Source organism: Dermacentor variabilis, chromosome 2 (genome assembly GCF_050947875.1).
Source record: "Dermacentor variabilis isolate Ectoservices chromosome 2, ASM5094787v1, whole genome shotgun sequence".
NCBI lineage: Eukaryota > Metazoa > Arthropoda > Arachnida > Ixodida > Ixodidae > Dermacentor > Dermacentor variabilis.
In genome coordinates, this window is record NC_134569.1 from 157,234,256 (window position 1) to 157,250,129 (window position 15,874).

The 15,874-nt window shown below is 44.2% G+C and overlaps 1 protein-coding gene across 1 annotated transcript; it reads right to left on the reverse strand.

The window, feature by feature from the left end:
- Positions 1-2,665: 2,665 nt before the first annotated feature.
- Positions 2,666-13,837, reverse strand: LOC142572882 ((3R)-3-hydroxyacyl-CoA dehydrogenase-like). Its single transcript, XM_075682321.1, has 3 exons — positions 13,492-13,837; positions 5,856-6,055; positions 2,666-3,089 (listed from the first exon to the last, which is right to left on the reverse strand). The coding sequence occupies exons 1-3, from the start codon at positions 13,652-13,654 to the stop codon at positions 2,688-2,690; spliced, it is 765 nt and encodes a 254-aa protein (XP_075538436.1). The 5' UTR covers positions 13,655-13,837; the 3' UTR covers positions 2,666-2,687.
- Positions 13,838-15,874: the final 2,037 nt, after the last annotated feature.

Consider the following 15,874-nt stretch of genomic DNA (forward strand, 5'->3'; position numbering starts at 1 on the left):
GATGAAAAACTTTTTTTTTCAAATGAACTCCGTAGGCACACCTATTGTCTTCATCGTGAAGTACAACATAACGAAACGCTGTCGAACCGGTAACCTAAAAGAACCAATATTTCCCTAGTAACTGCACTGAATCGAAACGTAACAATTTTGTCTACATTCTGCAACGCAGGTGAAATGAAAAAAAAATACGAAGATCCAGTGCACTTTATGGAACAGATGCCAAGCTAAGCTTCCATGGAGCAGTTACGTAAATACTATAAAAATAAATAGGACTTCTACAATTGTCTTTACTTTCATGCTATCAAAAGCTTAATCTAATGCAATATCTTTGTTTGCGAGCTGCCCTAGCTATAAAATTTGTCGTGCACTGTGCTGATCCATTCTACAACGTTGCCCCACTCGTGTTTGCAAGCTATGCCGAAATATAAATAGCAGTTCATGGAGCAATCGCGTCTAGACGACTATGGCCTTCCCGCGGCGTCCAATTATTGAACAATAAATACAACTAAGTTATTATGACGGCAAGAAAACTTCCGGAAAGCGCGCACATGAGCAGTAGGCGTTCGAAGAACAGGGCATCGAAAAAAAATTGACGTTGTGGCGCTGCTACATGCGTATGCAGAACAAGATTAGTTTGTTATTTCGTTTCGTTCCTTTTTTTCCAGTCATGTTCGTCCTGCTGAGAAGCACTGTTGGCGTTTTTCATGGAATCAATATTGCTGTTTTTCTGAGAATATTCTATTGTTATGGAAATGAACATAATAAACCTGTTGGAGCCGGATCGAAGAGCTATTTTAGTCTCTCCACAGTGGAACTGGTAACCCGCAGTTTTCGCTCACATGAAACCAAAAAGAAATCAATTTGTAATTCTGATAAGAAAAGACGTTCTAAACATTCAACACAACTGATCAATTGTCTGTTGTATGACAAGATATGTTTATGTAAGTTTTCGATTTCTTTTGAAAGAGAACGAGGACAATCGAGGAGTCCGAATGTAGTTACAACCGTGTGAAGCGAACTGTTCATGATCCCAATCAAAGTATTTGGAACGTAAAGGGAAATTAAGGCTTGTAGGCTAGACATAACTAAAGCTATCTACAAAGCTCACCACGTCTACAATCTTGGTTATTTATGTATCTGTGCAAGATGTAACCCGCAGAGTGTTAGCCAGCTCCACCCCTAGGCATGCCGGCGGATGCGGAACGACCTTCTGTCCGATGGTGTTACCTAAAGCAGGAACCTTAGCAGCTGGGACATGGCCTATAAACCCTCGTATGGTGCCTAAATGTTTCAAACCTGGCGAAGTAGGGACTCCCCAACCCGCCTTCGCAATTAGCGACAAGAAAGGGAACTGAGTTCTGTTCTTGTGAGTTTTCCTGTTAGTTGTTTCCTTGCCTTTGTAAACTGTTGGTTTTATAGGGTTGTGACTAACAAAATTATCATGATCCAACACAAATCTTAAAATTAACATAAAGCGAAGCGTTCGTGAAACGCTCAATGAAATTCTAGAAGTTTTCCCATTGGATTAGCTACCTCCGTAAGAAATACACCCAGTCCGAAGATCTATCCTATCGGAAGACGTACCTTGATATGGCCTTTTTTTTTTTTTCGTTATAAGCACTGGCGGTAACGCATTTCTGGTGATAAAAGTGAAGGGGAGAATGCATATGAAACAAGCGACATATTTGTAGCTTTATTTATGGCGCGCTGTAGCGTAAAGCTATTCCAATATTTTCCAATCTATTTCTGCAATCAGCCCTCACGATTGGTCATACAATTTTCGGGCCAGCCTCAATTACAATGTCTGGGATGCGACGTCACGAAATCCGCGATATCTCCCCATGTGACATGAAGAACACACATTGATTGTACATGATTCAACCAAACAAAAGACGAATTGTGTATGATTTGGCGCATTTTTGCCATTAGCCTTCGGGGTTTGGTGAAAAGTTCTCGGGCTGTGCCCATTCCGCCTGTCTGTATGGCGACATCACAAAACCGCCAAAACTCATCTCGTCAAAGTGACCGGCACGTGTTAAAGGTGCATTAATAAGCTGAACAAAAGTGAACTTTTTTCTGAATAGCCGGAGAGCGTTCCTGAAGGAATAGAGGATGGCTGCCCGTCGACCGCTGAAGCACTTGCTAATCGCACCTGCCGGAGAGCATGAATTCATTTGCGAATAGTGAATGTTTTTGGGTGGCAGTATAATCTTATCGAGACTTTAGGCACGTTCACGTGATTTCTGTACCAACTCTTCTTTTCCGAGGATCCGTTTTAGTGGCGTTCTTAGCATTCCGCAGCACGCCGTCATAATTTTCAACCAGCCACCAGACGCTAAGTAAGGGGCCGCGGTCCAATTGCAGACGCCGGCACCACATTGTTCACCCTGTTATCTATGTTCGCTGCGCTTGCACGACCCAATCGAAACACTCTCCACTTGAGCGTGCTCCTCGCCTCTTGTCAGCCAATTAGATAAGAAAAAGAGCTCAATGTAGGCAATGTTATTATTTTGAAAGCAAACAAAACTCACCTCCTAGAAACGAGAGAGTGTATGATTGGGCTGCTCAGACAATGCTGCTGGTCACTGCCCGATGCTTACGTCAGCGCTTACGTTACGTTATAGTTTTACGTTATAGGGTCCATGGTCTACAACAAATTATGTGGCGTGGTGTCCGTGAAGCCTTTATTACATCATCGCGCCTCCGGAGACTTCAACAGTGGAGCCGACCATGTACGAACTGTGTGGCCCACATAGAAAAGCCACCACCTGTGCCACCTCACGTGGTTGCGCAGGACGACTGAGTGGTATGTTTGCGGTAAGTTGCTGCTTCTGTTCTGCGGTGAGGTGGTCTGACATTGGCGTCACCGTGAAACCTGGCAGCACTGCATTGCATCGGATGCCCGTTCCCGCGACGTCCAGCGCTATGGACTTGGTCAGGCCCAGTATACCGGTTTTCGAGGCCACGTAGCTTGCGAGGCCCTTCATTCCACTCTTGGCAGTGATGCTGGACACGTTGACCACGGCTCCTTCGTTTACACCAGCGGCCAGCATTAGGCGGATGCCTGCACGGCTCATAAGAAATGGTCCCTGCAGAAAAAGATAGATTAGAGACACCTTCAAAGCAGCTAGTGCGCAGGTAGGATCGGTAGTTTCTGTTACTATTGACTGAGGAATAGATTGCCAGGTTGTAGCGTACTAAAAGTTTTTTGTTTAGCAAGAATTATATGGCATACTTCTTACAAAGCTGCTCTGGTGTATTGCCGACGACACTGGGCTGATAGCGTCACCGTTTGCACCACTACCGGCACAGCTTATTTTTCTTGAAGAACAAATTTCCTCGCATTCAGTCTTTGAGGGAGAAAACCACTTAGCCGCTGCACCCTTGCATCAAAGCTGACTGTTTCATGTGTATTTAGTCTTCCATCAAGCACGGCTCACAGGCAATGATGAGGCCGTCTTTACACTCCTTCAAACATCTCCCAGTGCTTCTTAGCACCAAAGTTCAACTAGAGTTGCACAATGCAGCTATATTTAGCAAGATCTGAACTTTTTAGGGGGTTCGTTTGCTAGCGATTTACGTAAATAATATATGTTTGCTGCAAGAATATAGGTGACTGACTTGTATAAAATTAAGTAAAAAAACCTGTGGTATAACACCGTATGAAATAACGTCAGTTTTACTAGCACGCGGAAGATGGAGGGGATAACAATGAAAGAGGCCCTAGAAACAAGAAGTGAAACATCATGTCACCTTTGCCGGTGGCATGTCACCGCACTGAAAGTCAAGTGATACGTAATACGTACATACAAATTCTGAATAAACAGGTGTATAGCAATCAATATAGAAAACTAAACATACGAAATATTTAGGCTGGGGAGTCTTGAAAAGCAATTTTGCATTGAAATAAGAGTATTTCATCAAGAATTATCGTGAAAAGCGAGCACTGTTGTGCGACTAGAAAGTGCACAACAGATAAACACGTAAGAACATTACCGGTTACTTCAGATGATATTTCGGAGACATGAGAACAGCTTCATACATGCCTCCTGTTTGAACAAACACCAACAAATATATTATGTGGCTTTTTTAGCTTCGTGAAGAGGCGTAAGGTTACGTTCACACTCGTTCTTGAAGCATCAGGAGGCGTCAAAATCTTTTTAAAGAATAGTCCGCCCACCTAAGCAGCAACATGGGCGGGAAACCACGCGGCGAGCCTGATCAGTCTCGGACTGATTTTTTTTTTTCGCCACGGCGAAGCAGAAGGTCGTTCCGCTTAATCGGAAGCTGCACTAGCATGTAAACATCCGGTCGTGAAATTGAAGAGGGAACAAACGAGCCAGTTTCCATCCTGGCAGACGAAATTGAGAACTACCCCACACCGGCTTTACCGGGACACATCTCACAATGAGATTGGGGTGAAGATAGTATTCAACGCTGCGGGACCTGAGGAGCAGCAACAAAGCGTTAGTGTGACCAAACTTCTCGCGCTTTTAAAAAGTCGGGTGAACCTACCACCGCCGCTTTCGATATGTCCGCTTCTCCCACTGTCCAATATCCATTTCTAGGAAACAACTAACTAGAAGTATCAAGAGTACTTCTTCGTCTTCCATGACACACGAAAATTGTACAAAACACATGAAGTTACGCGCAATGATCGCTTTTGATGATGGATTGGTCAGTGAATGAACATACCACTAAAATAGTGCAAGCAAAGTACCACCAGGCGGACAAATGTAGGCAAACTACATGGATGTGCAAGCGGCAGCGGCCGCCGCGGCTGCCACAAAAGAATTGTTAATGTCTTGAATATGCGCGGAATAGATTTTCCGTTAGCTTTGGCCTTACAACCTGCTTGCGGCTTCCCCTGTGTGTGTGTGTGTGTGTGTGCGTGCGTGTGTGTTGTGTGCGTGCGTGCGTGCGTGTGTGTGTGTGTGTGTGTGTGTGTGTGTGTGTGTGTGTGTGTGTGTGTGTGTGTGTGTGTGTGTGTGTGTGTGTGTGTGTGTGTGTGTGTGTGTGTGTGTGTGTGTGTGTGTGTGTGTGTGTGTGTGTGTGTGTGTGTGTGTGTAGGTGTGTGTGTGTGTGTGTGTGTGTGTGTGTGTGTGTGTCTGCGTGTGCGTGCGTCTTCGTGCGTGTGCGTGCGTGTGCAGAGGAACATTTACTTGCTTACATTGCAGCTCCGGCTTCATCGCGCATACTCATGAGGGCTAGGCTCTCCCTCTCATTGACTGCCAGTAAGTGTTTAAGTGACATTACCCTTGCTCTAAACTCATCTGAAAAGTTAGTTGTGAGCGTTTAGTGTGTCCAGGTTTTGAGATCATTCGGCAAATCCGGCATCCTTACTCCTAACCAGACGCGTCGGCATAGCAACGGCAGCATGGTTGCTAAAGAATTGTTTTGGCTTGGACGTATTGTTTGAGGTACCAGACGGCGCCCCGTTTTTTGACGTCTTCTTTACGCTTGCTTTCCCGTAAGTTGCAGTAAAACTCTGAAAGCGATGCGCACAGTAACGCCCGGCGAAGGTACTTGCATTTAACGTACGTATGTAACGAAACACTAGTTCAAGACTGTCAACTGATTTGTGCGTACGTTGGGAGTAATGAAATCACCGCGCAGCTGCAATTTTCAGGACCTCATTATGCTGGATCGGTTTCCAGTAACTGCTGCTGGTCAATCAGGAAGATCAAGGTTACTATTTTTCGAAGCTTATGACCAACAATAAGCACTTCTTAGAAATGAGTCTTCTGGATTGGTGCCCTATCTAGAGCTGCACCTAATGTGGATCTTGATGTGCTCAAATTGGCGGTCCATTTCACAGGTTCTTCGTAACGAAGCTGCTACTTCCATAGCCTCACCTTCAGATTTGTCTTGATTATTCGATCAAAGTCTTCTTCTCTAGCATCAGCTATCGATGCGAAGCCACAGCCAATGGCGGCGTTGTTGACGATTATGGTGACAGGTGTGCCACCACTGAACCCCTGAATCGCTTCGAACAGCCGCTCGACGGACGCCGACTCGCCCACGTCCACTTCCACAGCGCGGTGGCCCTGGTCGCCTGCGCCAAAGTTCACGCGATTCATGTTGGAAAACTTTTATCACACTCGATGGCTTAAAGAAGCCCGATATAAGAACACCTAGCAAATATACACGCATTGGGAACTCCATTCGATACACATTGGCAGCATGAAGCACACTCGGAGAAAGTAAGCCGTGAAGCGTTAAGTACTAGGTGCAGAGAGAAGGGAGCGAAACAGTGTTAAAGTGTTAAAACAGTGTCCGTGTGTAAGGGAGGGCAATATGCGAGAATGCTTCTTGTCGTTTAGTAACTGGGAACCTAATTCTTTTGTATCCTGGCCGGCAGACAAGCACTACATAAACTTTGTTTCACTAAACGTTCAGTGCTCGCCTGCAAGCTTACCTAGCAGGCGCTCACAAACTTCATTATAAGGCAGGCGATGCTACTTAAAAGCTTGTAACTAGTAGCTTAAAATTATGAAGAACCCTGTTATTGTGAAGGCCTGTTTGCGGCAATTCCTGGGGCGATAGTTGACTAGCGAACCCGTTAAGTTCCGAATGCAAGTAGGCTTGCGTCGTGGGGATCCGTGTTTGCCATCTTGAAGTAATACCATGTTCTACACAAGATGAACACACGAGAAGAGCACTCGAAAACAGAAACACTTGCTAGTACCTTGTGCGTTTGCTCATGTACTGCACGTCTATGCTGCTCTTGTTTACGCTACGCTGGTATACCGAAGCACGAGGCTATGAGTAAATTAATAACATGATTCACGTTATGATTGACCAGAACAGAACATGTATTCGGTTTAACTCAGGAAGAGGACCTTAGTGTTGAAGCAATGAACGGCAATCTTGTGGGCATCATTAAGCAGTGTGAAATAGAAGTCGGTGGTAGCTCCATTAGACAGGATACCAGTAAGCTATCGCAGGAGACGAAAGATCTGATCAAGAAACGCCAATGTATGAAAGCCTCTAACCCTACAGCTAGAATAGAATTGGCAGAACTTTCGAAGTCAATAAACAAGCATAACACAGCTGACATAAGGAAGTATAATATGGATAGAATTGAACATGCTCTCAGTAACGGAGGAAGCCTAAAAGGAGAGAAGAAACTAGGAATTCGCAAGAATCACATGTATGCGTTAAGACACAAAGCCGGCAATACCATTACTAATATGGATGAAATAGTTCAAGTGGCTGAGGAGTTCTATAGAGATCTATACAGTACCAGTGGCAATCATGACGATGATGGAAAAGAGAATATTCAATAGTAATTTGAAATCCCACAGGCAACGCCGGAAGAAGTAAAGAAAGCCTTGGGAGCTATGCAAAGGGGAAAAGCAGCAGGGGACGATCAGTTAATAGCAGATTTGTTGAAGAATGGTGGCCAGATTGCTCTAGACAAACTAGCCACCCTGTATACGCAATGCATCATGACCTCGATCGTACCGGATTCTTGGAAGAACGCTTACGTATTCCTAATCCAGAAGAAAGAGGACGCCAAAGACTTGAAAATTTATAGACCGATCATCTTACTGTCAGTTGCCTACAAACTATTTACTAAGGTAATCGCAAATAGAATCAGGAACACCTTAGACTCCTGTCAAGCAAAGGACCAGGCAGGATTCCGTAAAGGCTAATCAACAGTAGACCATATTCACACTATCAATCAGGTGATAGAGAAATGTGCGGAATATAAACAACCCTTATATAAAGCTTTCATGGATTACGAGAAACAGTATGTAAAAATACTGAAAGATATATATATATATATATATATATATATATATATATATATATATATAGCGGCTCCACAGCCACCGTAGCCCTCCATAAAGAAAGCAACAAAATACCAATAAAGAAGGGCGTCAGGCAGGGAGATACGATCTGTCCAATGCTATTCAATGCGTGTTTACAGAAGATATTCAGAGACCTGGATTGGGAAGAATTAGGGATATAAGTTAATGGCGAATACCTTAGTAACTTTGGATGCGCTGATGATATTGCCTTGCTTAGTAACTCAGGGGACCAATTGCAATGCATGCTCACTGATCTGGAGAGGCATGCAGAAGAGTGGTGCTAAAAATTATTCTGCAGAAAACTAAAGTAATGTTTAACAAGCTCGGAAGAGAACAGCAATTTACATTAGGTAGCGAGGCACAGGAAGTGGTAAGGGAATACATCTACTTAGGGCAGGTAGTGGCGGCGGATCCGGATCATGAGAGCGAAATAATCAGAAGAATAAGAATGGGCTGGGGTGCGTTTGGCAGGCATTCTCAGATCATGAACAGCAGGTTGCTATTATCCCTAAAAAAAGTGTATAATAGCTGTGTCTTACCAGTACTCACCTACGGGGCAGAAACCTGGAGGCTTACGTAAAGGGTTCTACTTAAATTGAGGACGACGCAACGAGCTATGGAAAGAAGAATGATGGGTGTAACGTTAAGGGATAAGAAAAGAGCATATTGGGTCAGGGAACAAACGCTAGGTAATGACATCTTAGTTGAAATCAAGAAAAAGAAAGGGGCATGGGCAGGACATGTAATGAGGAGGGCAGATGGACATCGATGGACAGATGGACAGATGGAATCGATGGACATTAAGGGTTACGGACTGGATTCCAAGGGAAGAGAAGCGTAGCAAAGGGCGGCAGAAAGTGTGGAGGGCGGATGAGATTAAGAAGTTTGCAGGGACGACATGGCCACAATTAGTACATGACCGGGGTTGTTGGAGAAGTATGGGAGAAGCCTTTGCCCTGCAGTGGGGGTAACCAGGCTGATCATTGTGATGATTGACCAGATGCGGTTGTTTACAGGAAATCTTATTTGAAGTACGCAAGGGTTTTTTCATTGCACCTCCATCATAATGCAATCAGTGCATAGCTAATGATCGTCTTCCGCAGCCATACGTCATATCCAGTCAGCTTCTGCGGCGAGTACAGAGCAGGAGGAGGAAGAGATTGCATGTAACGGATGTATAACGGTTTTGAGTGCTCGCGCATGCCATTTCATGGCGTGACGGTACTTAACCCACATAATTTGGTCTTCGCACGTACATCACAAAAACCCAGCCACATATTTTCAGAAAATACAAAATAGGCACCACATTGAGTTCACCGCAAGAAATCAGGAAGATTCACTCAGCTTCAATAAACCCCTGAAAATAAGTAAAGTATTCAGTAATTATCTGCCATGCTTTTTACTCACAAGCTTTAACCTTTGGCTGCACATGACATCTAATATGGCGTATCATTGCACACATTATGAACCCGGTGCCAAATATAGACATCCCAGCACGGTAGCGAACAGGGCGCAAAAAATCAGTATAACTTTTTCGGAAATCAGCATAATCAATTACTGCAAAGAGCAACACTGACCGCCCTCCGCGCGTTTAATTTTGCACGCACATAACACATAACTTCTAATTTTTCACGCCAAAGTTAAAATATGTTCCATATTTATGTCACCGAAGTCGATTGGAGAAAAGTTTTAAACACTTCGCGCAATGCCTGAAAATGTGGACCATAACAAGTATTCAATGAATATCTGCAATAAACGAGGCGCTATACCGTTATGCTATTCCAAACTTTTCTATTTCTACAATCAGCCCTCTACTATTGGTCAAAAGCTTTTGGGCTATGCCCACTTCACCTGTCTGTCACGCGACGTGAACAAAACGCAAAAACTCACTGCGTCAAAATGACGTGTATGCATTAAAAACGCATTCATATGCCGAGCAAAACGAAAGGTTTTTCGGACTAGCCGGAGACTGCCCCGTTCCGAATTGAATGTAAGATGGTTGCCGGCGATCACTGGGGCACTGGCTGCGGGGAGTTACCTGCGAGAATGGTTTATTTGTCGTAATATAATATTTTTGCATGGCAGTATGTGTTGTGGAGACTTTCCGGCACGTACACGATATCGTAGTGCCACATTTTCTTCGCGGAGGATCCGTTTTAGCTGCACGTTTACCCTTCTATTAACGCCGTTCAATTCTCTACCAGATACCGCCAAGCTAAGACAGCGCAAGTGGGCCAAACGCCAACACCGAACCGCCCTCATCATCCGGTTATCTAGTTTCACTGCATTAGGATGGCCTCACTGAAACCATCTGCCCTTATCCGTGCTCATCGTCTCGGCTCACCCGCCGCGGTGACTTAGCGGTTATGGTGTTGCGATGCTATGCACGAGATCACAGGATCAAATCCCAGGCGCTACGGCCGCAATTAAACGGGACGGAAACAAAAAAAAACGCCGATTTCCAGTGCGTTGGCGGCAAGTTAAAGATCCCCTGAAGGTCGGAATTAATCCTGAGTCCTCATAAGCAAATCGTGGTTACGGCACGTAAAATCCAAAAATTCAATTCAGTTCGCCTCTGGTAAGCCAATTACACGAGAAAAGCCTGTAGAGCGAGACAGTGCTATTCACTTAGAAAGCCAACGGAGGTAACCTATGATAAACGTAGTGAGCGTTTCATTATCCTGACCAAATTACGCTACGAGACACTGCCCGATGCTTGCGTTGGGGGTTGCGTAAATTTGAGGTCAGGGCATTGGAACAAGGCATTGAAATAGCTTTACGTTATAAGGCCCCAGTAACTCGTGCACAAACTTGAAACTTTCGACGTTCTTCACTTATAGCATGTTCCACATTTCTATCACCACTGAACTCGGAGCCACATTTAGTTGCACGATGGCACACGATAGCACTTCGGAGAACTATGCAACCCTTTCGTGTGCTTTTTGCTTTTGTGTGAACTTCGTAAATATTTGACGCTTTTAAATTTTTTGCCGCTCACCAGATGCCACCCTGGTTTCTAGAGGAACTCTCTACAACCAGTGAGCCTTCCATGCGCATCGCGAAACATGTTGCTAACACTGTTCGACGCCTGCAGAATTGTCCACCATGTCTGTAATTTTTACTGCATGTTTGTACTTTGCTGTTGCTAAAAATATATCATGCCTGCGTGCGAATTCAAATTGAATATCGGACTGACCGTTCGTTCTGCAAGGACATCGGGCAAATAGAGCATATTCGCCGCATAACGTACTGTACGCATGAAAAGCCAATGGTACAGATAATTTAGTCAATTTCCCAAGCCGCCTTATCAACCTGTATATACATGAAACGTTCGACGCACATCACCTATAAAATAGAGACTAAACATATAGCCGCCGCTGCATTCGGATCTGAAGAAACATTGCAAAACTTTTAATCTGGAACGTATAACGCCTCGATGTAGTAGACAAAAGTTTTGCAATTGGCATCCCGCCCTATTTATTCCATGCTATTCATTATTAACCAGCATATCCTTGCTATTATGCTCCTAACTTTTTCAGAACTTCCATCAACTAGATCGTTTGCTTGGACTAGGACAGCTGGAAAGGAGGTATATAAAGTCTTCAGAGAGATTCTGGTCCCGCTACCACCGTTTCTGTGAAAAAAATATTAAGGCAGAAATTCAGCTGGAGCTGCCTAAGTATGCGTAAACATTGTGCCACTAATCTCCCCGCAGCCCGGTATCATTATAGATCTTACCAAACATGATCCGACCAGCATGAGCTCATTTCAACCTTTGTCGGTCGCTATCTTATCGGTCGTTATCAACCTCATCGAAATAGATCAAATCCTTATCTGTTCTTATCAACAATAACGTACTTGATCCGACCCTTATCAACGCTTATTGGTCCTCACTATCCTCGTTAGAATTACTCCGACATTTATAAGCCCTTGTCGCTCTCTAACACCTGATCAACGCATTGACTGCTTATCTCTATGGGTAGCACGACGCGAAGCGCATTAGCGCTCGTAAATACTTGGCGGTTCTGTCGGTGAAGGAGAGCCCCAACGGAAGCCGCATCACGCGACCACCGAAATGCATCGCGGATGTGGCGTATTTGGCACTAAATGTTAGTAAAATTTAAATTTCCATAATGTATGCAATGCTCTAAATCGGCTCTACATGTTATTCTAGAGAAGGTTTTTATTCGACCATCAACAAAACTTCTTGAAGTCTTCAGACAAACGGTTCTTTCATATTTGTTTTGTACCGCATGTTCAAAAAATTCATATGAGTAAGATATATTCACCTTCTGCAAGCGTGGGCTCTTGGCATTGTAGGAAAGATATTCATCTTCTAAGCATGGAGCCATAGGTTCAAAACTCACCACCGCCAACGTTTTTACTTTTGAATTTACAGATTTTTATACATTAATTTATTTGTAGCGATTCGTCTTACGGGACGGACGGCCCGACGGGTTTCTTCGTTGGGTAGGAATAGAAATGCCTACGCTTTGAAAAAATGGTAACAAGGCTAAGTGTGACGCCCAATTTGCTGTCCTGTACGATGAATACGATGTTGAAAGGCGGAAGGAAGAAAAAAAAAGGAATACCAGAACGAAGCGGACAGGAAACATATACTTCCTACGTGCAGCGGACCTTAAGCGGACTTTGAATGGAGGCTATGATAATACACCGTATCATAAGGGTTCTGTGAAGTCTCTAAATTTTAGGATTCTCATGACGCCGTGCGTAGCTTTCTGCTCTTTTGAAGGGCCATTCCACACGCCATGGATTTTCGCTTGTATAAAAAAGACATGTTATAGCAATCAACCCATATCGCGCACTAAACAGGCTGACCATGGTCAGTAACAACTTTACTATAAGCGCAGTGGTCATGCCTTATTTAGAACATCACCTTTAAGCACACTACTTAAAAGCTATAATCGTCAGAGAAGTAAGCGTGCGTTCTACATTTAGAAGAATTTTACCAAGGGCGGCTAACCTTTCCCTAAACACTTTCTTTACGACCACCAGTTTTGAGAGATGTGAACCCTAAACGTGCACCGTGATAGGCATTGCTTTGAATTTGGCAGCACAGCTCGGACACCCATTTCTCATTACTCCCGGAAGGCGAAGATGATCTAGCAAAGGTTATTCTTTAAGGACTGGCTGAATAAAGATGTGTAGTTGCAGGGCACCTCAGCCTAGTGGAATTTAATAAAGTCGCGGTAAATAATGTTATTGTAATGGCAATATAGCACAAATTCTGATGTTTAGCCCTTATTATTGATATGAAGCTTCTTCAACTGTAGACTCAATATTTAAATGTATTCCTTATTTTAGTAATGCGAGAAAGCCGTTGTGCAAGTCATTGTCGTGTGTTGTACTTCAGTAGGCGCCTACCAGAGCCGCGCGAGAAAGCAATAAGTTGATCGCGCGCAGCTGACAACTCCGTTATCCTGCCATCCTAGCATGGCAACAAATGCAACGCCACGAGCACATTTTGCGGAGAGGCCAAATCACGCGTGATAACGTGTGCTTCGTCTCTCGGCGCTATCTAGCGCTCTCTTTGCCTCGCGAAAACTCACCACACGACAACATACCGCGTGCCTTTTGCTCGGATCTCTTATCCGTACGTAAGTTCCTCCACATGCATTAGAGCAAATCAACGCACAGGTGCGGTAATACGAACCCGGCAGTGACTTCGCGACCATTTGCGCAGCTTCGACGTTGATGTCGGCTACGACGACACGGGCACCTCTCTCGGCCAGCACATGGCAGATGGCTTCGCCGATGCCGCTGCCTCCTCCGGTGACGACTGCAAGACGTCCCGAGAATTCTTTCGCGGCCGACATCTGCGCGTGCACGTCTCCAGACTGCGCCCGCTTCAACTGTAGCGACCGCGATGCGACAGGTCTCGCCTGGCCATCTCCCTTCTCGTCGGTGCGTTCTATGCCGCCGCACCGCTCCGTATCACTGCGATAAGAAGCCTTCCTTCGTTCTGGGCGATTGAAGCTTGTCTGGGCTCACGCGTGATGGGCAGTAGTGGCCTTTTGTTTTATTTTTTTCCATGTCGCGCAGTCCCTTATTTCCGTGCCCTCCCTTGTACAGTCACTGCACGACCCTTTCCCTCGAAGCCGCAGTCCGGCTGCAGCGTTCATTCGGGTTGTTGAGCAACGAAATCCCGGAGAACAACTGAGTCGAGAAAAACCAGTTTCTTTGCTTGACCTTGACGTTGGGCAGAGCTACGGCTTCCGTGAAGCAACTTACGATCGACCGTCGTTTTCTTTCTATCGCGTTATGTTGCGCCTTTTTTACAGCCGAGAACAATGGCTAAGGCGGCGAGAACGAAGTGGTGAGCCGAGGTACGCGCTTGAACGGAAAGAAATCCCACAGAGTGCTCTCTCTCTCTCTCTCTCTCTCTCTGAGAGTGGCGCTGTTTAATAACGACTCGAGGCGGCGACTCCGCAAATAGCCACGATTGGGTCCGTTGCGTCGTCCGCCCATTATGAAATAGGCTGCTGTTCTTCCTCGTGGCTGAGCACCACAAAACCAAAGAAACATAATATGCGCTGTCCCACGCTTATTGCGTTCCTTCTTTATTCTATTTGTAGCGATATCTGTTCCCCTTTTGGAGGTTGACTGTTGCAAGAGAAAGGATTATTGCACACTGCCATTGTTCTGTTGAATAATCATCAAAAGCCGACTAATTACCTATCACCAGTTTAAGTGGGTCCATAGCAGTTTTGAAATCCAAGTCCGCCGGTAATGATTTATTCAATCAATCAATCAATCAATCAATCAATCAATCAATCAATCAATCAATCAATCAATCAATCAATCAGGTTTTATTTTCGCCGCAGACAATACATTGTTACTGCGAAAATGGGGGGCCAGAGAAAAAAGCTGCATCTGTGCAGCTTGACTAATAGCCACCCATACAGCAGCAGTGACACGACGATTTGGTATATGGATTCAGTTATGTAACCATCAGCAAATAAAGCGACGATGTGACACTTCCATCAAAAATGTCAAATACAAGAGCAATTACACAGCATACATATATCAATGAACAATTAGGAGCATAAGCAGTTTCAATACAGTCAAACAAGCAGGTCAAATAAGGTTTTCTTAGTAAGGGCCAGAACGGCGACATTTTCCGGTCTAGGTCATTTAGTGTAGTAGCTACAGCATAGTGAAGTTTTTCTTTCCCGTAATGGGTGCGCGAGAAGGAAACTTTGAATGGCGGTTGATATCGGAAAGGTTAGGAAATTGTACTTTTCCTGAGATTTGATAATTCTTCGAATAGTCCCGCCCCATCTAATGTGTCGTTCTTATAGGTTAATAATTCATATTTGTATATATTGAGGATTTTTAGAATCTTATGTTTGGGAAAGTGTAGTTCTGTGTTCTAAGAACAAGGAATGTTCTAGTTATCTTAGTGCTTCTTTCTGAATAAGGAAGAGTTTCTGCAAGTTATATGCTGTCGTGCTTCCCCATATTAGCACGCAGTAATGTAAGTGAGAGTTAAAGAGTGAAAAATATAACATCTTTTTAATGCTGACTGGAAAAGTGTGATGGTTCTGGCTTAATACACCGGCGGCTCTACTTAATTTTGGTAATAAAGTTTTCACATGCTCATTTCAAGACGTTTTTTGAGAAAATGACACCTAGAATTTTAACAAACTTCTCTATTTTAATTTTGAATGGCCCGAGAGCAATATGGTCACCTATATTTTCTTAAGTGCCTCGGGTGAGAAACAACACACACATAGTTTTTGACTCATAAAGAATGAGCCTATTGTTCTGGCACCAAATCTGCAAGTTGTGACAGAACGCACTTCCCTTTTGTCTTAAAATATCAATGTTTTTCCCTTAACTAGTACCGAGCAATCATCGGCATAAATAACATATTTACAATCATCATATATTTTTACAATATCATTGATATAGAAAAGGAAGAGAATTGGTCCCAATATCCTACCCTGTGGAACTCCAAATCAATAGACCGTAGGTGAGATTTTTGCTAATCGAGCTCGACGCATTGATGGCGCGCACTCAACTAAGATTTAATA

Excerpts from the sequence above, each read along its gene's own strand:
- LOC142572882 (XM_075682321.1), bottom strand. The coding sequence starts at position 13,654 with ATGTCGGCCGCGAAAGAATTCTCGGGACGTCTTGCAGTCGTCACCGGA. Across the intron at positions 6,056-13,491 it reads GGTCGCGAAGTCACTGCCGG|GCGACCAGGGCCACCGCGCT; the intron begins GTTCGTATTACC and ends ACTTTGGCGCAG. Across the intron at positions 3,090-5,855 it reads TAATCAAGACAAATCTGAAG|GGACCATTTCTTATGAGCCG; the intron begins GTGAGGCTATGG and ends CTTTTTCTGCAG.